At 43.9% G+C, this 26,878-nt stretch overlaps 2 protein-coding genes across 3 annotated transcripts; one reads left to right on the forward strand and one right to left on the reverse strand.

Moving 5' to 3' along the window:
- Positions 1-934: 934 nt before the first annotated feature.
- Positions 935-4,473, reverse strand: opa3 (outer mitochondrial membrane lipid metabolism regulator OPA3). The gene is made up of 2 exons (XM_061218044.1): positions 4,306-4,473; positions 935-2,245 (listed from the first exon to the last, which is right to left on the reverse strand). Exons 1-2 carry the CDS (start codon positions 4,445-4,447, stop codon positions 1,917-1,919), a joined length of 471 nt encoding a protein of 156 aa, XP_061074028.1. The 5' UTR covers positions 4,448-4,473; the 3' UTR covers positions 935-1,916.
- A 549-nt stretch (positions 4,474-5,022) lies between these two features.
- ppp1r13l (protein phosphatase 1, regulatory subunit 13 like) lies at positions 5,023-23,911 on the forward strand. Of its 2 annotated transcripts, none has more exons than XM_061217235.1 (13): positions 5,023-5,197; positions 14,724-14,794; positions 14,905-15,020; positions 15,433-15,955; positions 16,718-16,810; positions 17,377-17,459; positions 17,836-18,172; positions 18,622-19,064; positions 20,278-20,409; positions 20,804-20,937; positions 21,148-21,314; positions 21,873-22,066; positions 22,484-23,911. In XM_061217235.1, the coding sequence occupies exons 2-13, from the start codon at positions 14,761-14,763 to the stop codon at positions 22,517-22,519; spliced, it is 2,292 nt and encodes a 763-aa protein (XP_061073219.1). In that variant the 5' UTR covers positions 5,023-5,197; positions 14,724-14,760; the 3' UTR covers positions 22,520-23,911. The 2 variants fall into 2 exon arrangements, with proteins under 2 accessions (XP_061073219.1, XP_061073220.1); XM_061217236.1 differs by lacking the exon at positions 5,023-5,197 and adding an exon at positions 11,239-14,352.
- Positions 23,912-26,878: the final 2,967 nt, after the last annotated feature.

The raw sequence follows: 26,878 nt of genomic DNA on the forward strand, positions 1-26,878 counted from the left end.
AGGCAGAAGGACCCTTTAGACAGTTATTGACTTAAATGCTTAAACGCTAAAAGCCAGCAGACAGCACAGTCCCATTAGGACTGAATTTCAGCTTCCAGTCTGACTGTCGCTCTGCCATACCTGTAAACATAATTTTTCCAAAAAGAATGAGGAATACTTTAGCGCCCTCTGGTGGAAAAGCAACAAGCGCAAGCAATGTTCAGGGTGATAACCGTTTAGTATCCAAACATTATTCTGACACTTTTATATTGTGCTGCTGAGAGGCATTTCTCTGGGTGCGAGTGGTGAGAACTGGTGATTGTACACATTTCACTGACTGCAAGAAGTATGTGTGTTTTATGAAGTGTGGGCTGTATTGTTGCAATCCAATATGCATGTGTTTTCTGAAGGAGCCAGTTCATGTGTATTCTCACTTCAAAACTGGAAGATCCTCACTTGCTTGCGAGGATCAGACAAATTTGGTTTGGATTTGCAGAGTAGTACTGTAGATATTGAAATTCACAGACATGTTAGGGATTAAGCAGGAGAAATACAGTATGTGATTGAATCCAGGGGCCAGGGTTAACCTGGGTATGAATGAGTAAGTTAGCCACTTAACCACCATCTTCCAATATGGAGAAGCTAGTATTCACATTCGTAAATTTGGACTTTATCTGGTCTGAAACATCATGAGACATCGACTTGCTAGCTACACTGCCCCACATTTATACTCATATCCAGGGCAGCCTACATAACTGGATGTTTATGGGAGTGTGGGAGGAAACCGGAGTACCCAGAGTAAACCCACACAAACCCAGAGAGAATATGCACACTCAGCTCAGAGAGCATTGGGCCGGACAGGATGTGTACCAGGCTGGGATGTGTGCAGGGCCATGATGCCACAGTGTCATGCTCTCCATTTCACAAGGTACACATCAAATAACCAACAACCAGGTAGAAAATTACATTTTATTTTACAGGAATCCATTGACATATTCTTCATGCATTTACCATCCAATATTTTCAGGAAACCAACATATCGTGTATTGAATGCACTCAGTAGGTCAAGGATATTTACTCAAACATTTGCTCTCAGGCAGTAGGAGCAGAAATTGGATGTTTTTTAAATGTGTTGCTCATCCTGCCTACACAATCAATGTGATAATAGTTTTTACAGGATTTAAGGTCCGTTTGTTGCCATTTCGTGGGACATGGGGTACATTTTGGCAGCACAAAGCAGAAAAACCACAGTGCTTTATTAATCACTGGTAACAAAGGGAGACAGAACAAATCAAGCTGAATCAAATTCTCCCTATGTCTTATCCTTAATAGAGCAGGGATCAGCAACTCTCAGTCCTCGAGGTCCAAGAGTTCCACCCTCCACTTAACGAGGAGACAGGTGTGAAGCCAGCCTGGCAAATCAGTAGCATCAATTATCCGGCAGAAAGCCGAGGCTAAATTTGGATTCAAGGGCCAGAGTTGATCCCTGATATGGAGCATCATTTCCCAAAAATAAATAAATTCAATAAAGCACATCTTCCCCAATCATGAGTGCATAACATCCTTCCCCTTATAAACGCTGCATTGTACTGTAAGGAACGTGAGAAACACACTTCTAAACAACACGTTCCCATTTCTCCATGTTGGGCCTATGGGGACTTTCAGGTTGCAGCCACAAGCTCTTTGCTTACGGTACCACACAATTCAATCAAGTTACACTTGCATCAACCAAATATATTATTCATAATAATCTTAGCAGACACGTCCAGCTCTGTTGGCCAAGGGGTGGGTGTGTGTGTGTGTGTGTGTGTGTGTGTGTGTGTAGCAGTACTCTACCAGGGGCACAGCTGTGTGTGTATGTGTGTCAGACCTTCTCTCCTTTTCTCCACGGACCTAACCCGGTCCAGACCCCTCCAGTCCAGCAGGGGGTGCTGCCTCTATTTCTGCGCAGGAGCAGGCAGGGAGTGTAGCAGCCTGTTCACCTCCCTCAGCTGTGTGTCCTGAGTCTCAGTGACCAGGGTCAGCTCTGTCAGCTGCGTCTGCAGGTCGGTGATGCTCTGGTTAAGCTCCTCCTCCTTCCGCCGTGCGTTAGCAGCCTGCCTGCTGTACTCCAGCACCATGCAGGCCCCGCCCACCGTGAAGATGATGGCCTCGCCCAGAAGCTCCGCCCCCAGTTCAGCCGCCGCATCTTCGTTCAGCGGCTTAATGGCCGATCCACGGAAGCCCATTATCCGCATCTTCGTGCGCATTTCGATCCAGTGGTAGACTGCATGGGAATACCAGAAAAAGACGAGTGGGAAAAGCAGCTATATATATGCAGCAGCTGATAAATGTTTTAGACTTGTAGCATTATATTGTGGTCTAATTTAAGAGTACCTACCTACCTCTACCTTAGTCCTCCCTCCTGATTTCCCCCGCCCCCCCCTTTCTGATACCCCTATCCTTGTCTAACCCCCCCAAAAAAAGAAAATTGCACTTATGATGACGACTATATGTCTATATGACTATACTAACAGCATTCCATGTGTATTTTCCTAGTTCTGGATGTGATGCTTTGACCTGTGGTAGAACCTATGCACTTGTAAATCGCTTTGGATTAAAAGCGTCTGCCAAATGACAAAAATGTAATGTAAATGTAAGAGTGAATCGTTCATGGTGCATATGGCTAATTAGTTGATTGAGCCAGGGTAAAATCTGGCATACACACTCAACACTGCTGTTGCCCATCCCTGGTGTAGACCACCCAGCATATGTACTGATGTACAATAATGCAGTGCAAACTTGTGTCAGATACGCATTTGAAATAACGCCTTAGATGTCTGAGCATTTTGAAACCACTAGGCTTTCTGACATTCCGGAGGGTTTCAAACTGAACACATTACCACATAATTTTCCTCAGAATATCAGTGAAAAGATACTAGTTTCTTCACACAATTCCCAGTCATTTGCAGAAATGTACTGGTGCTTAAAGGGTTAAAGTAGGCTATTTCAAATAAAGGTTTTCAGTTCAAACACACTTCAGTTCACACAAAACATTTCGGGACACATTTACACACATCTGCATTTTACCTTTATGCATTTAGCAGGCATTGTTTTCCAGAGCTATTTTCATAAGTGCATAGACACAGGTTACAGGAAAAGAACAGCGATTAAGCCAATTGTAGGCAACACTTAATCTGACAAAATAAAGTTTGGTCAGGTGGCATAGTTGCTGCAAGAGGAAGACCATGAATTAGGCATTTTTAGGAAGCATGTGGATTAGGAGACAGCAAAATGTTCAGCATTAGGAGAGCCACATGATATTGTAACGTGAAATCATTGTTTTGTGTTTCTGGGATAAACTGACAGCAATGCCCATTCTATGTATATTCTATTTACAGATAATTTTGCTATTACTTTAAAAACACTTGAATCACCAAAATGGATAATCACTGTGTGGTATGCATTGTTAAGATCTGTTAACACTACTGTTTTGGGTAACTGTGGAGAATGTATTATAATTTATATTAATGTATCAAATCAACAGTCATAACCTAGCATGACAAAAGGCCCTTGGCGCCATGATCAGCTTCCCAGTGCATTCTAGTAACTGGAGAGGAACATAAAATGAAAAGCAATGCACCAAAGTATTATCTTTTCAATTAAAGGAAATTGCTTAGGCTACTTCTAAATCCAGACGACAGGGTAAACTTGGCAGGGTAAAACTTTAAATCATCTGAGATTCAAGGCTGAACTGGTCTCGACTTTTGAAGACATCCAACAACAAATATTATCTTGGATAGCTTTGATGATATTAAGTCGAGTAACTCTCCTGTGAACGCTGCCTATTATGCTAACATTTGGTCACGCAACTAGCTAACAATGCAACACCTGCGACACGAATCGTTTTAAATGTTATATTATACTACTCCAGCTAGAATACTACGCACACTACTCGCTGAATTGCTGGTCGGTAACCCAACCCTTAGTATATTGCCATATACTAAGCAAATCTTTGTACTTTTACTCTCAATGACACACGGTAACCGCCTCCATCGATTCTCTTCTCGAATCACATTGGTTAAAATTGCAAACACAATAACCTGCCCATTGATCTCAACTCCATTTTTAACTGGTCTGATGCCCTGTCAATCAAACCTAAACTACGAATAACATCGATTTAAAACCAAGCACTACAGCGGATTGGTTGCTCAAGGCAGAAAGCTGAAACTGGATTGGTTCCGCCTTCTTCTTCTATTAAACTACGATTCCACCCTCTGCTGTCCCCGAGTGTGTCTGAAGGTCCAGCTGTAACCTGTTTAATTTTAAAACGTCGTGTTTACTTACGCTGTGCCGGAGGTAGACATATATAATTCTTGAAGAACTCGCTTCTCCTAGCACCTGCCTTAATTCGGTTAGCCAGAGGTTTACTCAATTGCCGAACCCCCAGATACAGCAGTTTAGCGATGGGAAAAGCTCCGACGACCATCTTGGCGGAAACACCTCAGTGAAGGGGGCGGCTCGAAGCGGATGTTACAGCCGAATTTGACGTTTAATTAATATTCATGACGCCGTCTTACTATTGATTGACTGATACGTACGTCAAACCCATGACTTCTATGGTCAAGCCCCTCTTTTAAAAATTGAACACCCATATATTTTATCCTGAACTTTTGATATATTGTGGCGACTGAACTATTATTTATTATTTAGCTATTACTATTATACTATATTATACTATTTAACCCGAAATGTGTATTCAGTGGTGAAGTCTACATATGCTGATTTGTCTTGAATGTGAACAATATATTTTATATGGATACCTTGAATGTTACAATCAAGGTATCCATGCAAAATGTATATAGTTCGTTTTAGATGCAGGACAATTCGACTACATATGTTGCTGAGGAATAAAAATAATCGCTTTTATAACAACTATAGGTAGGTAGATTGTGTTCAAAGACGTCAAAGTTCCAAGTGCGGATGGGGGCGTGTGCACACCTGCCCCAGCTGTGCTGTGAACACCTGGCTCAAGTTACAGCGGCACAGGACAGTGGGCTGGGCTGCATGCCATCAAAGCTAACTCGCTGCGCCATCCAGCTATCAGCCAGGCACACTGATTCCCTGGAAGACAGAAACAAGTAGCATTGGTCCAGGTCAACTTCGAGGAAGAGATTTAGAGTATTTTACGAGGTTTGCAGTAGCGTTGATTTTCTGTAGGAGGAAGGGTGCGATCAGGGTAAGTAAACTACCTAGCTTAAAGCGGAATTATTGTTTTTCTTTGTGTAAACTGGTTAGCCGTCTGCGTAGACTGCTAAGTAACTAGTTACACGTCACATTGGAAAGACTACATATTCCGTTTTCTTTTTCATCATAATGCAAACTGTTAATCGCACGTAACCGATTGCGATATTGAGACGGAATAGGCGGTGTAATGTTTTCTGTCTTTTAACCTCTGAAAATGCTTTCGTTTGTTTTTGGTCAACTATGAGTCAGAACCGAGAAGAATGCTGGGGAGACATTAGTAATGGGAATCAGATGTTTCTGTAGGCTAGCACACAAAATCGAAATCTGAGTACTTCGAGGAGTGAATGCAAGAACACCGAATTGCTATAGCAGCGTCTGGATGGTAGTTTGGACTATGGGTGCGCATTGTTTTAAACTGTCGATGTGGCCACCGTAAGTCATGAAAATAAAACTTTCAAAATGTAAGCTTATGTTACGGACCACAGAGAGCCATGGAAGCGCTTTCTCGTGGCCACAGGAACAGAAGGACGATAAACGTTCAAATGCTGTGCCGTTAAACCAGACTTCACCTTTGGGTCTCACTTTTTAAACACATAAAATACTGCAGCTACTGCGAATTAATGGAGGCGTTTAAGTGTACAATGTAGGTAAAATACAGCATAAAAGAGCTCTACTTTATGAATATGACTGCGGTAATTCCGCAATGAAAAAACGCGTCCTAAATATTGCACAATAGCTATTGCAATAATTGTTGTGAGGAAAGTGTCTACAGTGGTCATAACTATCTCTTCAACTTTACCCAAGTGATATACGACTATTTGGAGTTGTATTTTGTCTACAACTACTGCATATTGCAACTGCGCGTGTCCAACTGTAAAACGTGTGCATATTAAAGAGAATGTAACCTAGATTCATCATTAAGCAAGCCATATTTCAAAAACAGTGATTGATTTTATTGCCCTAAAGTTACAGTCTGTAATTTTAAACTTTTTGGAAAATATTCATCATGATAAATTGCAGGATCCTGCACAAGAGTAGAAACCGCCTGCGTTGCAAGACCATGCACTGAAATGTTAACGTTTGTTACCTGAAAAAACAAGAGTTGCATTTTAGCCTGCCGTTTTCCCGAAATGGAATGCATGCATAATATTTTTATAATGCATGCAGTATTTTATTTGTTATAACAGTGATTTAGCCTATACCAGCACGTTCTGTTTAACTGTTTTTTTGTTTGTTTGTTTTTTTACAATCACGTCGATGCTAATCTCACAAGCTTGTGCTCAATTTTCAAAACCTTAGACACAACACTCAAAATAGTAAGCACTTGTAACACAGCCTGTTCGCCTGTTCAAAACATGCATTGTGCATTCATATCTTTGAAGAAATCTTACACTTCCAAACTCATTGGTTCAAATCCCTCATTTCTCATTAAATACTATAGGAACATTTGTTTAGATAGCCCACACAAAAGATACCTATAGCTTCACTGTTTAGTTGTTTTTACATTCTTGTGGTTCTAAATAAAGGGAACAGTGGAAACGGTAGAAGAGAGTAATCATTGAACAAAATCAGAATACTGTAACAAATATATACTTGCAACATACAGTTTTTGTTGGAAACTTTTTTAGAACTTTTCACAGTTAGCACATGAGCACTGTATGTGGACCAAACTGAATGATTTTTTCATTGCTTTTACAAAATATCAGGCTGAACCACCCAAATCTATACATTTTACAGTCCAATTTGCAAATCACTGACAGAAAATAGTGCATCTTCTGTAATGCCACTGGTTGTTAGTTTTTCTTCAGATCATTGTTCTGGTGCAGGTGCCTTTCCTTTGAGGCATGTTTGCAGTGGTTTGGCAGTTTTGATGCATTTTGTGAATGAAATGAACTGTTGTGCGAAGCTGCTTGCTGGTGCAGAGAGTTGTATGAATAGTTTCTAAAAAGTTCATTATTACCACCAATTATTACCCTTACCACCACCACCACCACCTCTAAGACGAGAAACAAGGCCATTCCGTTGACCACCTCTACCTCCTTTTCCTCCTCCTCTCACTGCTCGATCTCTATTCTAACATGAAACATCTATCTGCTCCATGTTGTTGCTATGTAGTTGCAGGTGGATATACATCCTTACTCCTGCTCTTAGCAATATGTAAAATCAATCAATAGTTATTTGATCACCAGCTTAAAAACGTACAAACTAGGGGGTGCGTGTCAAAAAAGGTTGAAAACCCCTGTGCTGTGACAGAGGATAGTGAGGAAATCTTACATTCAGTCATAATGTGGTAAAATTGATCCTGTTCCAAAGTAATTGATTTCAATTGATTTATGTATCTTAAAACATTCATAATCTAAACATGGAATGTTGTTACAAGTATTCTGTTTCCATACAACTATGCCTTAGGAGTAATGTTACAGTTACTTATCATTTTGAGTAGTGGGATGCATTGGTAGTTAGATTTGTTGTAGCTACTGAACGAAAACACAGTATTTTCAAATGTAATGTGTGTATTTCATTTTGAAATGCTAATACTTTGAACGTTGTGTCATTGTGAACAAGTGATTTGTTTCAGCGAACAAATGGTTTTTGGTTTATGTATATTGTATCCAAGCAATTGAAAAAAGTGTTTAGAGCTATGAAGAACCTTTAATAAAATCCTTATTTGACTATTCTAATTTTTATTTACATAACATATAGCCATCAGCCATGGTTTCCAGTTTTATCAAAATGACAATTTGAACTTGGAGGGCATAGGGCCTATTAGGCCTACATTTGAGAGGCGACAGCAAATGACACAGTCGGACTGCGCCTATCAATTTAGCAACAAGGTAACAATGACTCCAGCATGAAAATATTGCTAGGTCACATGTGGAAAATGTAGAAATCCATTTTAACAAGCCCATTCTGTCATCAGATCAGGTACTTCAGCATGAACCCTTGGCCCCTGACTCTCAACCACAGGTCTCTGACAGTACAGTGCAGGCTATTGAGAGGTTGAAACTTGTACTGGAGTTACTTAGAATCCATTTAAAAAACTCAGTTGTTATATGACTCATTTGTGGTCACAAATAATGAATGTATGAACGTTACCCAGGAGTGTTTTGGTTTGGGAGAGGGTAATTAACTTTGCCAATGCAATCAACTATTCAATAAAATTTTATTTGTATAGCGCTTTTCAGAAGACTGTCACAAATACCCCTTACAGAGTACCGGCCCTGATCCACCAGATAGCACATTAGGTAAAAAAACTCCCTAATGGGGATGAAAAACCCTCAAACAGTGGTGAGAAAAAACTCCCCGATGGGAAGAAATCTCAGGAGGAACCTGGCTATAGGGGGGATGCCCATCCTCCGTTGGCCTATTGGTCGAGTTATGAAGTCCACAAGGAGGAATGTAAAGTATGCAGCTCAGAGGGGCAAGCGGATGCATTAGTAGCTCCAGGATGTTTTGAAGAATGGGGATGAAGCTGGGGAGGATCAGGGTGTCCGTGGCCCAGGACTTCAGAGCGGGGGACCCGGCTGGAGTGGTCCAGGACCTCAGAGCGGGGGACATACAGCACATAGGCTACTGGTGTGAACAGAGTGACCTGTGCATGCTCCTCTCAATGTTCAGAGTTTCACTGAACATTTCACTGAACATCATCACATTCTGCACATGCATTCGCATCGGTTTTCTGGCTGTGGACACTGCTGGGAAAGAGCCTGTGGCCTTTTCCCCCATCCTGTTGGCAGTGTAGTTTAATGGGGAGGGAGCTTGTTTATCCTGTTTAAACCATAATTTAGGCCATTGCTGCTGTACATAGCGGCGACATTGGCTCAGCAGTCATCTGGCAGTCGGACGGTTCGAACCCAACCCTGGGTGTGTCGAAGTGTCCCTGAGCAAGACGCCAAATGCTCCTGATGAGCTGGTTGGTACCTTGCATTGCTGCCAATCGCCGTTGGTGTGTGAGTGTGTGTATGAATGGGTAAATGAGGAGCATCAATTGTACAGCACTTTGGATAAAGGCGCTATATAAATGCCAACCTCTCATTATGCACTTGGTCTGATTTGCTTCAGTAGAAAGGCAGCCACTGTATGTGAATGGACTGTGTGCAACAGAAGAATGTAGACTGTGTAAATTACTGTGGATTAGAGCACGTTCCTCATTCGCTTCCTTCCCCTGGTGGCAATTTTCGGATGTCCAATTCTGTAATCGGTCAAATTCTCTCCTTGTCTCGACCCCTCTGAACATCTAGAAAGGGACATTGCAGTGTGCGATTGGCTCTGACAAAAAGTTTTGGACAAAATCATGTTCTTGGCCAGTAGTTCAATTTGCTGTAAAAAATTTGAACCCCACTTGCACGAGATCCTGATTCGCCTGAAGAAGCGTGTGACCGCTAGTTTATTTGGTGCCAAACACATTTTTATCACATGTGATGAGGTGAAACTACATTAATTTGTTGACATTTTTATATTCATTGTCTGACCATACTAATAGGAGATCATTTTGTGGTATGTTCTCTGTTTTGATTTGAAAGCAGACAGATACACCATCTCAACTTGAATGTCAGCTGGTTTCCTTTTTGTGTCCAGCTAACTTTTGTTTTAATATTTTTTCAGTTGAATAGTTTTTTTGTTTTTTTTGTTAGACGGCACACTGTCTTCTTTGCACTAGGGCCTCCATAGTTACCCCTATTTGCATCCAGCTAAACGTTCGATTGAGAGAAAGTAAGTGTTTGGCTTGAAACAGGATTTATTTTAAGCCATGGGCTTGCTCCTGAGCAGTGCTGAGATTTGAACATTTTGAGGAGGTGTGTAATTTGCACTCGGTTCAGTTCAAACTCAAGGCTCCATGCTGCCTGTCGGAACCAGTTGGGCTGCATAGCTGTCTTTCATGCAGTGATCCTGCTGGAGCTTGCAGACTTTGCATTTGCTCACAATAACATTTCGCTATGTGCTCTGTAGACAAGCTTTTTCAGTGAGGTTGCAGCAGTGCCAGGGGTGTTTCTCAGCTAGATGTGCCCCGCAGATCCATCTGTGGCTTCCTAATCTAATCCAGTCACAGTCTGCCTCTCATACATTCAGATCTGATTGACATCACAGTCTGCCTCTCCTACACTCAGATCTGACTGACAGCTTCATGCATTCACCTGGATATTTCACCTGAGAATTTACAGTCCTCACAATGCACACAGACTCAAACCCAGTTCTCCAGCAGCATAAAGACACACAACCTCATATTGAAAAAGTGCAAAATGAACTGAGGGAACTCATATTAAAATGATTGGATGTTTGAGTTCCACCCAAGCTGTCCAGTGGTGACCAGGCATTGCTTTGTATTAATGAGTATTTGCTGTGCTTGCATGGTGCCCCCCCCCCCCCCCTTTGGGGAATGGTCAACAAGCTGTGGCATAGCTCCTGTGGAATGCCGGACTTAGGCGGAGACGAGGCGGGAGATTCCTTGACGAGATGCTGAATGCTGATGACGGACTGCTGAGCGTGCTGGGATGTTTGAAGTGCTGTAGCATGGGTGGGGTGGGGTGTGGTGTGCTGGGAGGTAGGTGAAGGGTCGTCTGGAGGTGTCTCATGACGACAGTACGGTACAGATACTGGGTTCTCTCTGAGGCTTTTTTAAATCCTGGGATGGAATGGTTTGCTGACATTGCACATTGATAGCAGGCTCTGTGTAGCCTCGGTGTTGTAAAGGCGAGATCTGTATCGTCTTTTGGTGTTAAAGGTTTAATCTTTAATACTGCGAGTGAGGAGCACACCCTGTCTTATCACCTGTTTGTGCGTCCTGTCATTGCGATATTGTTTTTATAACTGTGTAGCCTATACGTCATGTCCCCTTTGAAAATCAATTGTCCGTCTCAATCTCAGATCACTGCATGTTGTGATGCTACTTAACGGGGGGATAGGACTGTGTGTGTGTGTGTGTGAGAGAGAGAGCACGTCATGGAAATAACCTAGGTGCACACATGTAGGTGCCTAAAAGATGGTTTGTGCCAGTCATTATTCCGGTGGATTTGCACAAGGGGTGTGGGATGTGGGTTTGGGGATGGGCACAGGGCTTGTCTGACCATAGCCAGTGTTCTCACACACGTAGCGATCGAGGTCAGCATGCCAACCCCAGCTGCAGCCACCAGCACGAGAAGTCACCAAATATAAAAAAAGGAACCTTTCTTAAACAGAATCAGTCGCAGAAGACTGTTCACAGCCATATGTACACATGCCCAACATACTTGGTGAGTGTATTTGTGAATGCAGATCTCATTGTGGAAAAAGTGGTGGTTTAGATGATCCAATTTTTGCAGGGTTAAGTTTTCTTACACTTCTGGCTGTGGTTTCTGTGAGAGATTGTTTGTCCCTACAGTCAAGAGACCGCTGACAACCTCCTCACTATACCTGGAGAGGTTTCCCAAAACCGGATTCAATGTCTGTGTGGCCGACAGAATTGCTGCGTTTGACACGGCGCGTGCACCTTATCTTTTAACCTCATTGGCTCGCACCACTCCGACAAACACACTCCCATGCTGATTGGACAGAGGGCTGAACTCACACGGACATTGTGGATACGTGGACAGGAACACCTGGGTCGATATTCTGTTTGTTTAGTCGGCGAGTGCGCTAATATGTTTGCTCTCTAATCCATGATCCACAATGTGTCTGGAAATTATGTAGGGACTGGGCGTTAGTAAGTTGCGTGGGCGTTAGTATCCGTATCTTGAGGAACGAGACGCTGTATGTGCAGCTGCTACTGAACGTGAGCGATTCAGACTGCGCGAGACAATGCTTGGACTCAGATCTGAAACGGAATGCCATGACGACGGCGTCGGAAAAGGATTCTTGCAAAAAAAAAAAAACTGCATCAAAGGAGGAGGAAGTTTTTATAAGCCGCACCTTTAGATAGTGATTCACTGCGGGTGAGAACATGCAACACGTTAAGTTTTTCGCTTTCCTTTTTTTTTTTTCATTTTCAATCGATACACGGCGGAAAAACAAGAGAGTGGAAAGCAGAATTAGTGAAATGGAGATGGGTGGAGCAGGATATGAAAGGGGCGGTGGACTGTATGTGGGACGGGAGGTAGGTTGCATTCTTGAAATGTGGAGGAGTGGAGCGAGAGAGAGAGTGGGAGAGAAAACAGAGCATTCCGGGACACACCCTGACTTTAGTTCAAGGTCTCGGTGTTGTAATCGTCCCGGAGTCTGTCTGTCATTCTGTCACGGCACGGTTAGTGCTACAAAGTGACCTGTGTGATTCAGTCAGAGTGCTATGTGGCAGGCCAGGCTCTTGACAAACAAAGATAAGCTCCAAGCTGTGGCCTCATAGGTCCGGTGTGGAATGTGAGCTACAGGACTGACTAATGGGCTAAAGGTTGTGTGAAAAGAACCACATTAACGCAGCTGAGCCGTCCTAACCCCCTGTATGACACCCCCGGTCACTATTTAGTGTTTAACTTGGTCCCTGTTTGGACGTTTTTCTTACTGGAATTTTGCCACAGGTCATTTGACTTCAAGTTAAATTCATTTCATAATCATAAGTCAATAGTGGTGATTGTGGTGTGTGGTGATAAAAAAAATTAAAAAATTAAAAAAAAGTTTTTCCCTTTGTTTAACCTGGATGCTTAAAAGAGAGTTTAAGGCCTTCTTAAGTAGCGATGAATCTTAAGTAATCTCGAGATCTACCATGGTAAAGTGGTGGTGCAGATTTGGCTAATCGCTACTAAATGACATTGGGACCAGGGGTGTTGCCTCAGGGTTGATGTAAATGCGAAAATTCTGATTATTCTTCTGATTATGCATTCTAAAGTGTGACAGGATCATTTCAACAAATACAATAAAAACTTGTTCCTCCAATAGTTCTTCCTGCAGTGAAATTCCAGTGTTATGTAAAACATGCTGCTGCTGCGGAGGGGGGGGTTTGGTGTTTCAACCATTTGGGTCCGCAGGCTGCATTCTTCTATGTGCCACACAGATTTTACATCAATCTCCAGCAACCGTGACAACCGCAGACACAATGTTTGTGTATGTGCCCCGTTTGGACCACCGCTCTGAGTATGCGCAAACTCTCTGTGTGTTGCAACAAACTCACTTGCTGATTTTAAATATGTTACTTGTGACTGAAGTGCAGTATGTGCCTGCTTTTACCCTCTGCTCTGTACTGTACTGTTTCACTATGGTCTCATTCTCCATTTGATGTTGTAACTTCACTGTCTTAGTAAACAGACTGCATTTATAGAGCTTTTATTTATCCAAAGCATTAATGCATCTCAATTACCCATTCATTCATACACACACACGCACACACACACACACACACACACACACCCCATCAAGCCCCGATGTAGCCACGATAAGATCTGCACAGCTGTTGGAACCTTGAGCAAGGCCCTTAACCCCATTGACCCCACATTGCTCCCGGGGGCATTGTCTCCTGCCTAGTGTAATCAACTGTAAGTGGCTTTGGATTAAAGCATCAGCTAAATAAGTGTTATGTAATTCTGAACCGCAGAATGTATGCAGCAGTGCAGTCTCTTTCCTGGGTGTCCACTGCAGTGATGTGGCTCTCTCTGGCTCTTAGCCAGCTCTTTCCACCCTACTGCACATTTAATGAGTGAATTAATAGTTTATTTTGGTCACACTTTATAAGGAACAAACTTAACAAATTGTGTGAATATATGACAGTCAAAACATCATCATACACCAGTCCATTTCACACAATAGAGTTCACACAATCAGTAGGAATAGGCTGAAGCCTAAACAACCAAGAATATCAGTAGTACAAAAAAAACTAATATGTCTTTAAAAAAATAAAATAATAATAATAATAAATAATAAAAATCATTCAGCTGTGATGGAGGCCTTCTGGATCTGTCACAGCAAGCAGGCCAAACCCGTGGGCGCTGGTGCCTTATTTAATCATGCGTTGGCCATGTCTCTACAGTCACCCAGTGGTGCTCTCCCAGTGCGAGAGGAACGGAATCTCTGACAAGCAGGAGCCCGTCTTCTCGACCCGTTCGAAAGCCTGCTTTGACCTGTTCTGACTTGAACGGTGCACTAAAACCACACACCAGTGCTGTTCCACCTCAAGAGCTGTTGAGCAACTGGCTCCGCCTCTCAGTCCCAACATGCGTGTGCGACGTGTGTGGAACCAGGCAACACGTAAAGGCCCTTTCTTTGTCTGTTCAACCAAGGTTGTCTCTAAAAAAAGAAGAAAATGCATTTAACAGCTTATAAATATATAGCAGGCGCTTAATATAGCATTTTTCACTATTCAATAAATCTCAAAAGCCAATGGTTTTGAATGAAAATATGCAGACAATATGCATGCCAGACATTCTTCCTTGTGTGACTGTCTGCCTGTAAAACTCCAGCTCATGAACACAAACCTTCCACCTCATATCCTGGGAAATAAAGTAATGTCTGAAAGAATCTGCACAGGCATGTCATGATTAAAAAAATAATTCAACCTACCGTAGTGTTTTATGTGTTCATTCTTGTTTCTTATTTCCCAATCATGTTTCACCCTGAAGAGCTGAACTAGTGCTCATCTGACAGAAGGGTGCAGTCATGAATTCACCCATGAGCTACAGCGGCTCCATGTGTGAGTGTGGACTTACCTTTACATTCATAGCTTGTCAATATTCATGTTTCTATTGGGTTTTCTCCTGTAAAATTGTATGTGTGTGCTTGTTTGTGTGTGCCTTACTGCAGTCCAGTCTATAGACGATGATTTGAACGCTTCTCTGGCCACGGCGGATGAGCTGTCCCGGGAGTTTAGCAGCCTCATGCAGGAGTGCGACTCCAGCAGCCAGGAGCCTGAGAAAGAAGTACAGCAACTCTCCACCAATTCTCCACTAACTCTCCACCAACTCTCCACCAATTCTACTGAAACTCTCCTCAAACTGCAAACTCTACACCTCTTTACGCAACTCTGGTGCTATCCACAATGAACACACCTTTTCGTCCAGTTCACCACTCATGTGTCCACCTGTTGCTAAGTTTCAGTCAGACCTTGCTCAAATGTATGTTTAAAATACACATCTTAACTTTGGAAAATACTGGTAAATTGTTTCAACTTAATCCTGCAGATTGTTGAGAATTTTTTTTACTTTGAAAAACACGTACAACCACAATCAAATGGGAAAAATTGCCAATTCCCTTCAAGAATTTCTGGCTAAGGGTAAAAGTGTGACTTCATATGAAGTATTTGACCATGTTTTCCTGCTGTTTTGCCCGCAGGTGAGGCAAGCCGTCTTTAGAGGGTCTCCACATATTTCCGTGAGCTCCAGCTTTCCCATGTCCCCAAATAACGGGGGCAGTGGGGGGAGCTCCCCCGAGCACCCCCCCCACCCCCTGGACTCCTGCAGCCAGTACAGGCCCCCGTCTCCTCTCTGCGCCCCCCAACAGTCCACCTCCCCCCAACCCCACCGGCGCCCATTCGACTCCTCTCAGAGCGCCGACGCGGGCCTGTCCCACCATCGGCTGACCCCTCCCAACCAATCGCCTCACACCCAGAGACCGAGGTCTCCCTGCCGCCTGGACCCCTACGACGGTTCCCATACAGGGCGGCGGAGCTCCTCCCCCAACTCCTTGGGCTCCGGCTTCAACCAATCGGCTCACGTCGCGCGGCTCTCTTCCCCCACGGTCCACTCGCCGACCGTGCAGCGCCAGGCACGGTTGGACCGGAGCCCATCCCCGCAACCGCACCGACGACCCACGTCCAGAACGCTCCCGCGCAACTTCCTGCCCTTCAAGCCCAGCGGTGAGTAGCCCCGCGATCTGTGCGGTTTTAAACGGCGGGCGTTTCGGCTGTGGTGGCTTGGTAGGCCATTCGGGAAGTCTACTGAACCAAAATGGACGGGGTTAGGGACTTGTGTTACTGTTCTTCTCAAATGGTTTGTGGGAGTCTTAGATACTAAAACCAGGAAGAGAATGCTGATGCATGACAGAGCAGTGCAGTGATACAGTTAATCCCTAACTCTGCCCCCAGAGCCCAATTTCCCCTCTGCCTCCTGTGGTCAGCTCTCTGTGCTTTAGCAACATCATCCGATATTTATGCAAAAACATCACGTCATGTGGGAAATCGTTTTACAGAGTGGAAAAATAGGCCCTAAAATATGCATCCTTCAAACAAAATTGCAATTGTTTTACTTGAAGCAGCATGGAAATGAATTGAAATTCGGTCAATGAGTTACAATAAGGTTCCATGGATTGGCATGAACCAAGTTAGCTGATAACTAAGTACTGAGAAGTTAATATGTATGGCTTTGTTAATGTATTTGTATGTCATTAAGTCATTAACAGCTACATCTTGGAATTTAAAAAAAATTAATTAATTAATTAATTAACTAATTATATGTTTACCCTGTGATATTCTTGTAACTAGTTGTTTACTAATACATTAACAAAAGTTTATTGCAGGCTTAATTAATCTATTTGTAGATATGTTAACTGCTACATTAGTGGCAAATCATGTGCCTTTATCGTAAACTATGTCTGAAGTATTTCGTGTGTCTTTGCTCAGACGAGGGAGTTCAGCGGCCGAAGATTCCCAGCAAGTGGAACGAGACTGATCTGGACGTGGCCTATGAGAAAAAGCCGCATCACACCTATGACAGTGAGTGCTTGGCTTTACAGACCAATCAGATGTTCAGCACTAATTCTCCTGACCAATCAGATGTTCGGCACTGTGTTCTCTGATTACAAGCGGCAGTGGACGTGTTCTCTACAGCCAGGCCTCTTTATGGCTGTTCATGAACTGTGATATGTCCCCCGCTAGTATAGAGATATCATGTTACCGCACAGCAAGGTTCCCCAAAACCGGTCTGTCAGGGCCACGCAATCTGCTACTTTTCTTTGTGACTTTTATTACTTTTACTTTTTTATTTTTTATTTTGTTGCATCAGTTAAAGCAGTTGATTACATTTTTTTTGGTCTAAATTGGGAGCTGATTTGACTTTGCCATGTTGTTTATCAGTGTTAATTCTGGACTGCCGTTTCTGAGTGAAGTGTTGTTTATCAGTGTTAATTCTGGACTGCCCTTTCTGAGTGAAGTGTTGTTTATCAGTGTTAATTCTGGACTGCTGTTTCTGAGTGCAGTGTTGTTTATCAGTGTTAATTCTGGACTGCTGTTTCTGAGTGCAGTGTTGTTTATCGTTGTTAACTCTGGTGTTTTTGTTTCAGAGACGGAGTGGCTGAGGCCCTCTGTGCCAAACAGCGGCTGGAGAGAGTCAAACCTGGACTCCCCAGCCCCTGCTCCCAGAAAGGTGTGTGTTCGCCCCCCCCCCCCCCTACCCCTGGGCCTCCTATCGCAGACCACGGTTGAAATAGTGTTTGCGCTATTGATCTCGCCTGGTGCATTTTAGCCTCTAGGGAGGAGTGGATGGGCTGCGTTTAAACTTCTTTAATTTGTGCCAAATAAACAAGCATAGTCAAATGCAGAAAAGTATTTGAATCCAGAACAAATACCGTTTGAACCCAGGACTGTGCTCACATGACTATAGTGGTTCTGGGTCAAATGCCCATTTACTGTTGTTACAGCAAGGCAGGGTAATTACAGTAGTTATTTTTAAATAAATGTGGTTATAGTATGTCAGACTCACTAACGGGTCTCCCCAATCTCTCTCACCCCCTCCCCCTCAGGACTCTCAGTCCCGGTCCAGCCCGCACGGCTACGTCCCGCATAAGGTCCGCCTGGCCTCTGATAGGCCCTCCTCCCCGCACGTCTGCAATCCCTACAACCCCCAGCCAATCATCTCGCGGATCTCCATCCCGCCGTCCAGCCCCCAGACGCAGCAGCGCCGGCCTATCCCACTGTCCGTTATCATGCGTCTGCAGAACCCGCGGTACTCCCCCGCCCCCTTCCCGCCATCCCACGAGGAGGGCCCCGCCCTGCACAGGCAGCCCAACTTCCTGCCCCAAGAGTACCTACCCCAGTTCCCCCCACCCGACCTCCGACAGCCAGGGGTCTATGGAGAAGGTAAGACAGCAACCTGAGAACATGATAACCGCCATCTTAGCTACCGTGGACATGTGTGATAACTGCCATTTCACCATGTTAGTTACTGTGGACGTGTGTGATAACCGCTATTTCACCATGTTAGTTACTGTGCAAATGTGTCATAGCTGCCATTTCATCATGTTATTTATTGTGCAAATGTGTCATAGCTGCCATTTCATCATGTTATTTATTGTGCAAATGTGTCATAGCTGCCATTTCATCATGTTATTTACTGTGCAAATGTGTCATAACTGCTATTTCATCATGTTATTTACTGTGCAAATGTGTCATAACTGCTATTTCGTCGTGTTAGTTACTGTGCAAATGTGTGATAACCGCCATTTCACCATGTTAGTTACTGTGCATGTGTGTGATAACTGCCATTTCACCGTGTGTGTGTGTGTGTGTGTGTGTGTGTGTGCATGTAGCTATGATTCCTGAGGATGTGGAGGCAGAGCTTGAGCGGCTGCAGCCAGAGAGGGGTCATGTGACCCCAGAGGGCGCGCGGGAGAAGCCAGCCCCTGCGCCCCGGCCCCTAAGCCCCACCCGCCTGCAGCCCATCCTGGCCCCCGAGATCCAGGAGGTCTCCGACCAGCAGGAGGTGCTGGACCGCCAGGAGGTGCTTCGCCTCCGCGCTGAATTCCCCCGCGCCCTCAAGAGACGCGGCTCCGTCGACCAATCACGGCCGCACACCAAGGGACAGTACAGACAGGTCATCAGCAAGCTGTTCCGCAGGAAAGAGATCCGCCGCAAAGGCGAGCCAGTGAGCGAGACCAGCAGCTCGTCAGAGGGAGAGGACACACCCACACCCCCACCGCCCGCCTCCACAGCCCCCAGCACCCTGCTGATGCCTGCCCTACCTGAGCACAAGGTAACACACTCTACTCACACTTTACACATTACTTTACATTACGTGGCATTTAGCAGACGCTCTTATCCAGAGCGACGTACAACAAAGTGCAAATCAAACACAAGAACAAGTGCAAAAGTGGACCTGAAAGGACAGTACAGTTCCGAGTCCTAGTGTAAACATACAGAAATTCAGAACCCTTAAAGAGTGCACACCTGAGCGCAAGGTAACACACTCTCTACTCACACTTTACACACACCTGAGCACAAGGTAACACACTCTCTACTCACACTTTACACACACCTGAGCACAAGGTAACACACCCTACTCACACTTTACACACACCTGAGCACAAGGTAACACTCTCTACTCACACTTTACACACACCTGAACACACTCTACTCACACTTTACACACCGGCATACCTGAGCACAGGCTAAGGCTGTGGCCAAGCACGCAGAAGGTCAGGCAACTGAAGAAGGAGGTGATCGATTATGTGCCTTGTGTGGCTGCGCATTAGTTATTGTCCGACCGTTTACCTTCTAGTTTAGCAATCGACTGGCTAGTTATAGCAAGCAATCTCTGGCTGTTTCGGGGGAATTGAATGCTGCAGTACTATAGTTATCAAAGAATGTCTGTGTTTTTTATATTTGTAGCTGTGGTTCACTTATGGCTTTAATGTATGGCATGTCATACGGCTCACAGAGCCTGTGTTGGCAAAAGCGCGTACATCACAACAATTCATGTTGCATCTAGAACCCAAACTTGATCCTCCAACATGATAAGGTGTTCATGTGGGCCTGCCCGGTGGGACTGTAAGTGACACCACTTCAAAGCAGGGTCAGTTTATACACGCCTAAGCACACCTTAGCACAAGATGATTCACAGTTTATACACCCTTCTTAAATTTCGCCATTATTTCACCAGAAATTGAAACCTGTTTCACAGGAGAAACGGCCATTCATCCCACTTTCAATTGAATTCAGAAATGCTTTATTGGCATATCATAGTTTCATATACATGTTGCGAAGGCTTTATGAAAAAAACATTACAATGTACTGTATATGAACTGCAATGCATTTCTCTATCTCTCTCTCCCTCTCCCCCTCTCCCTCTGCCCCCCTCGCTCTCCTCTCGCTCCCCGTCTCTCACCCTCTCTCTCTTTCTCCCTCTTCCGCCCCCTCTCTCTCCCTCTCTCCCTCCCTCTCTCTCTCTCTCTCTCTCTCTCTCTCAGGGGATGAACTCTATCCTGAGGAAGAGCAGGGCGAGGGGGTCAGGCCGCAGAGCCCACCTGAGCCCCCTGGTGCTGCTGCTGGACGGGGCTCTGGTGGGAGAGCTGGAGACAGTGCAGAGAGCCGTGCAGGAGGTACAGAGTCTCACACACACACACACACTCACGAACGCACACACACACTCACACACCCAGAGTTACTGCTTGCTGTATAATGATTTAAAGGGATAGTTAGCATTTTTTTTTTACCCAGGTCTGCTCAGTTTCTCACCACAAATGACCGGACTCAAAGCACTCCTACATCGAGTTCACGTAGCTCACTCTCCTTTAGCGCTTAGCTTTGTTAGCCAAATAACACTGATTTAAAGGGGGCCAGTTATCACAACCTGGTCTGCTATTTAAAAAAGACACTGTCGGTAATCAGCCAGAGATGAATAAAAACGTTGTTTGTGCATGCGTGTGTGTGTGTTTGTGTGTGTGTGTGTGTGTGCGTGTGCGTGTGTGTGTGTGTGCGGGTATGTGTGTGTAGATGAGCGACCCCAGCCAGGCCAATGATGAGGGTATAACTGCTCTTCACAACGCCATCTGCGGGGGACACTATGCTGTGGTGGATTTCCTGGTGCGGATCGGGGCCAACGTCAGTGCGCCAGACAGCCACGGATGGTGAAGATGATGCTCTCGTTCTGTCTCTGTCTCACTCTCTCTCGTTCTCTCACTATCTCTCTACTTTTCTCTCGCTGTCTGTCTCGCTGACAATGACACAAAGTTTTCCCACTGCTCCTCATTGTGATGATATTCTCTCCTCCTCTCTTCCTCTCCCTCTCTATCTCTCCCTCTCACTGTCTTCCTTTATCTCTACCCCCCCTCTCCCAGGACCCCTCTGCACTGTGCGGCCTCCTGTAATGACCAGATGCTGTGTGAGTACCTGGTGCGTAACGGGGCAGCGGTAATGGCGGTAACCGAGAGTGACGGGGCCACGGCCTCGCAGAAGTGCGACCCCTTCGCCGCCTGTTTCCAGGAGTGCGAGAGCTTCCTCAGAGGTGAGCCACCACGCCCTTCATTCTTCATTTGGATCTCCATTAACTACTCTTCCATATGAGTGTGAATGTGGGCAGCCAGTAGCCCGGTGGCCAAGGAGCTTGACTGGGACCCGGGAGGTTGGTAGTTCAAGCCACGATGAGATCAGCGCTGTTGTTGGGTTCTTCCCCCACAACCCCCACATTGCTTAGGCTAATCAACTGTAATTTGCTTTGGATGAAAGCGTCAGCTAAATGATTGTAATTGTAGTAAGTGCTAATAAAAATGAGAAAACATTTTTGTTTTGAAGTTATTCATTATATCTATTGATCTTAAAAAAATGAAATGACAGTGCATAAACCGATAAATGTACACACATATAAAAAAAAATATCTATACATGTTAACTTTTTTTATTATAAACAATGAATTTTTATGTCAATTACCCCCTGTACTGTATTAGGTGTTTGTTGGTGTTTGTTGGTGGCTTGTAGACGGTGTAGGTGAGTTAAAGTTGTGTTGGTGAATCTGGTGGTGTGGGCGGAGAGGTTGAATAACAGTGGTGTGCTCCCTGGATCTCAGGGGTGGAGGAGGCCATGGGCGAGGAGAACAGCGGGGTGCTGTACGCACTTTGGGGGTACCCCGCCCAGGCCCCGGACGAGCTGAGCTTCAGGGAGGGCGACATGGTGACCATCCTGCAGAAGACCGAGGGGTCGAACTGGTGGTGGGCCTCCCTCTGCGGCAGAGAGGGTTTCGTCCCCAACAACTTCTTCGGGGTGAGGAGGACAAAGTGTCAGATTATCTCCCTGTAGCTGGATTTACGAGGCTAAAACATAACCACAATAATAATGGTACATCAAGGGCTCAGAGGAGGACAAAGTGTCAGATTATCTCCCTGTAGCTGGAGGCTAAAAATTAATACTAATGTAAGAAACTTGATCATTATATATATCACAGGCTAACGTGTTTTATTAATCAGTTAATTTAATTAAATTTGTTATTGAATTAATGTGTATGACATGAATCCGCATTTTGAACGTTCACTTCCAGTGCAGATTTTATTAAATGCAGGAGAATCAGAACATTTGAGCTTCTGTCTGTGAAATGTACACATAAAATAACATAACCGCTCTCAGATATGTTGTGTTGATGTGTTAAACTCTGTTTCTGTTCTGCGTCTGTCCGTTCTGCAGCTCTTCCCGAAGATTCGGTCGAAATCACTGTGCTAGAGTGTGACCCATGTGGAGTTCCTGTCCGTCACGGGTGGTTAAGCCACGGACCCTCCCTTGCATCTCAGTCACGCGTGTGCATGCAGTGTCTTTTTTCCTCTGTGCCTTAGACGCAACATCTCAAAGAAGACCTGCACTATTAAATTCTAAAACTCATCTCAAATCTTTTTCGCTGTCTCCGTTGTTGCACACCTGTTCGTTCCATTAGCTACTGGATGCCTGGAAGATTTCTGTTTCTCTCAACTCGAATTGCAGCACTAATATTTAACAGAAAAGAGTAAAACCGTCTCCTGTTCTCATGTTGTGGAGCTCAGGGTTTGGGGATTTGATGAGTCGGATTGTATCTACGTGCTGTGAAAAAGTAGGAAATAAACACTGTTATGGATGGAACAGGACTGTCAGGGAGCAGCTCTGTGCACTCGGGGGCGGGGGGAGGGACAACAGCGGTTGCCCCAGGACTGTGCTTTCAATACCTCGATACGGAATTTCCTGGAGACAAGGTTACCTGGAGACGGGGTTACCTGGAGACGAGGTTACCTGGAGACGGGATTACCTGGAGATGGGATTACCTGGATACAGGCCTCTGTCATCTCTCCATCCCTAGAACCCTGCTAAATGAAAAATATACTTTTCCCATATATGGAGATGCAATACACTAAGTGGTAAGTTTATTAGATCGACCTGTACACCAGCTTGCTAATGCAAATATTTAATCAGCCAGAATGGGGAAGAAATGTGATCTAAGTGACTTTGACCATGGAATGATTGTTGGTGGCAGACAGGGTGGTTTGAGTATCTCAAATACTGCTGATTTCCTGGGATTTTCATGCACACTAGTCTCTAGAGTCTCTTTTTTTTTTTTTTTTGCTTGTTTGACATTCAGATGATTTTATCTGGCAGTGGTGGTTTATTGTCTGTCCTGGTGTATCTCACTGTCATGGCTTCTGTTAACATATTCTCCTCTGTTAACATCCATTTTTTTGTGCTTTTTTTTCTTTGAATGGTTTTAGTCAGTTCCCTTGGTAATACCATACTCTGTATTTATACAGGAGAACCCAATTGAAAAAATAGTTTGCTGTAGTAAAGTTGTGTACTTATAAACTTTCATTAGACTTCCAAGTATTTTCATCAAGTATGCTTAGTATGCAGTTGTTTCATATGAGAATGTATGAAATGTTTTTTATATACGTATATCTGGGTTCAAACACCCACACACATTCTCGTGTGCAAGCAAGTGATTCAAATATAAGGGATCATTTTTTTGTGCTATGCGTGTGTATGTGTGTTTCAGATGAAATGGTTTTGTTACAAATGGTCAATTTGATTGTACATTTTCAAGTATTTAATACCAACAGGACGCCATTATACAAATAAATAATGTAAGACCCAGAAGTTTGTCCTTTGTTCAGGATAATATACGGCATGTTTATGGAAGGATTCTTGCTTGTCACATGTATGAAGACTGATGCTTGGTAAACTCATTCACAAATGTTTCTTCAGCTCATTATTTACTATTATACAACTTTATAAAACTACATACATTTATTAACAAGGGTGAGCACAATCACAAGCCTTCCCTTTTTATTGCGGGGCCAGACAGAGTTGTCCTCTTTCCTCCCTGCTTCCTTATCCCTAGAACCCCTGGCTCAGTCCATTAGAGAAAGTCACACAATATTTCCCATAACTGTAGACCAATCCAGACATTACCTCTCATTGTACGCAGATGACTGCCTTCTCTTTCCATCCAATATTCAGACATCATTAGCACAGGTCCTACGACTCTTTGATTTATTTAAAGAGATTGCAGGATACAAAATCAACTGGACTAAATCTGCCCTTCTCCCAATGAACATATAAATTATAGAAATATAAATCTAACTGTTGACATCCCTGTTTGTACTTCCTTTATATACCTGGGCATACAAATTTACCCCAGTCTTTAGAAAATAGAAAAAGAAGATTGAAGAGATGGGGGTTCTCTTCTTGTTTCTTTGCAAGACTCAAAATGAACGTTTTTGCCTCGGATCAACTTTTTGTTCTTTATGACTCCCCTAGCACCACCACCTACATTTATCACATAACATATCACAGTTCATCTTGGGAGGAAAGCATGCACGAATCAAACGTACAGCCCTACAGAGAAGCAAACTCACTGGAGGTTTAGCTGTCCCGAACCTTCATTTTTATTACTATGCTTTTCTAATGAGATCATTGCACGTTTGGAGAAACATGGAATCTGAGGTCCCCTGGTGGGCTATAGAGGCTACACATGTGAAGCCACATCGACCAGAAGACTTACTATGGAGAGGAAGGGTACGCAGAAACATCATTCTATGCCTTAACCAATTCTATAGCCGTTTGGAAGAAGGTAGAACTGATGATGGGCAAAACATCTGCCCACCTGATGACTTTTTATTTCATCAAAAGTCTCCGTTATGGAATAGCTATTACCTTCAATCAGGTGGGCAGCCTTTTACATTTCCCCAAAGCCTAAACAACGGTGTTTCGGTTTTAAGCAATATTTTCAACAACACTGGACTCTGTTCATTCCAAGATATCAGGGAGTAATATGATTTACCAGGCACTTCTTACTTTCTTTACTTGATCCTCGATGAAGGCGTATGGGGTGCCCTGGAATAGGCCCTTGCCAGAACACCCTATGTAGGACTGGATTGGTCCTGGCCGGGGTTCCTGGGCGGGGTTCCCGAGGGACAGTGATGTGCTTGATGCTTGATGGTTCTAGTAAGACACTGGCAGTTGAAAGGGTATGGGGGCCGGAACTCCACAGTATCGGTCTGAAACCAGATTGGTCCAATTTAAGTAGTAACTCAAAAAATCTTGCGCATCGACTCATACGTTTAAAGATGATTCACAGGGCGTATGCTACACCTGTCAAATGCTTAAAATTTAAGCTAGTTTCTAGCCCCTACTGTACTCACTGCCAGGTTCAAACATTGTTCACAACGATGCATATGTTTTGGGAATTTTGGACTCTAGAGGTTTTCTCAACAATATCAGAGCTATTAGGATCTACAATAGTGCCTAACCCCTGCCTCGGTCTGCTCAATGATGACTCGTCTTTGTCCCTCAATTGAAATAATTTTTATTCATTTGATTCAATGCTGGATGCCATCCTACCAGAGTATAGCATCTCTTGAATGTACAACAGCTCACTAGAGCCAAGCCTGCCACTATCAGACCTGGAGCGCTTCAGCGGTAGAGGTTGATAGAACTGGATGGTCACTGTAGAAATGAATTTGTTTCACTGTTTGCTTTTCTTTTCAGTTCACCATTAATTGCTTTGGGCTTGATAATGTCTGTCTCTACTCTGTAAAAGCTTTATTTATTTTATTTATATATGAATGTTGATTTTTTTTCTTCCTTTTTTCTCTTTAATAATTCCTTTATATTACTCAGTTTTTCAAACACTATTGTTTATGTGTCATCGTGTTGCTGTGTTTGCTGTGTCCTTTTTTTTAAAATGTTGATCACAAAAAGAACAATAGTAAGCTATGTAATGTAATGGCCCATAGCGGTAATGCCTTTTTATTTTATTATTACTATTATTTATATCATTATTACTAGCTTCTTCTCTCTTCCTCACTCTCTCTCCCACTTTACATCATCTGGCCAGAGGCTCGATTCTGTGTCGCTGTGAAGTACGATACTCACTGTGTCTATAAATACTGTATTCCCTCAACACTTACGCTTATTTTAAAAGCACTTATCCTTGAAGCTGTTTTTTCTTTATCGTCTGGAGATTTGGAATTGTGTGTCCTGTTCTCTCTCTCTCCTCTTCTGACATCACACCTGTCACTCAGAGAGTTTCAGAGCACAGGGAGTTTGAAGTGTGAGGTCTTTTATTTCAGACTGGGAGCTTTCAGACAGTCATGTTCAGTTTGAGGTGTTTTTGCTAGACTGGAAGCTTTGAGTTGGCCATGTTCAGTTTGAGGTGGTTTTGTTAGACTGAGAGTTTTGAGTCGGCGTCTTTAGTGTGAGGGTTTTCGTTACTCTGAGCTTTGAGACAGACACGTTAAGTGTGACGGGTTTTTGTTAGACTCTGAGCTTTGAGACAGACACGTTAAGTGTGACAGGTTTTTGTTAGACTCTGAGCTTTGAGACAGTCACATTACAGTGTGAGGGGTTTTTGTTAGACTCTGAGCTTTGAAACAGACACGTTAAAGAGTGAGGTGTTTTTGTTAAGTGTGAGGGGATATCAGTAGACTGGGAGCTTTTGGGGGTGGCCATGTTAAGAGTGAGGTGTTTTCATTAGACTGGGAGCTTTGAGGCAGCCATGTTAAGTGTGAGGGGATATCAGTAGACTGGGAGCTTTTGGAGGTGGCCATGTTAAGAGTGAGG

Source organism: Conger conger, chromosome 13 (assembly GCF_963514075.1).
Source record: "Conger conger chromosome 13, fConCon1.1, whole genome shotgun sequence".
NCBI lineage: Eukaryota > Metazoa > Chordata > Actinopteri > Anguilliformes > Congridae > Conger > Conger conger.

Excerpts from the sequence above, each read along its gene's own strand:
- opa3 (XM_061218044.1), bottom strand. The coding sequence starts at position 4,447 with ATGGTCGTCGGAGCTTTTCCCATCGCTAAACTGCTGTATCTGGGGGTT. Across the intron at positions 2,246-4,305 it reads ATGTCTACCTCCGGCACAGC|TCTACCACTGGATCGAAATG; the intron begins GTAAGTAAACAC and ends ATTCCCATGCAG.
- ppp1r13l (XM_061217235.1), top strand. The coding sequence starts at position 14,761 with ATGAATTCACCCATGAGCTACAGCGGCTCCATGT. Across the intron at positions 16,811-17,376 it reads GCCGCATCACACCTATGACA|AGACGGAGTGGCTGAGGCCC; the intron begins GTGAGTGCTTGG and ends TTTTTGTTTCAG. Across the intron at positions 17,460-17,835 it reads CAGCCCCTGCTCCCAGAAAG|GACTCTCAGTCCCGGTCCAG; the intron begins GTGTGTGTTCGC and ends CCTCCCCCTCAG.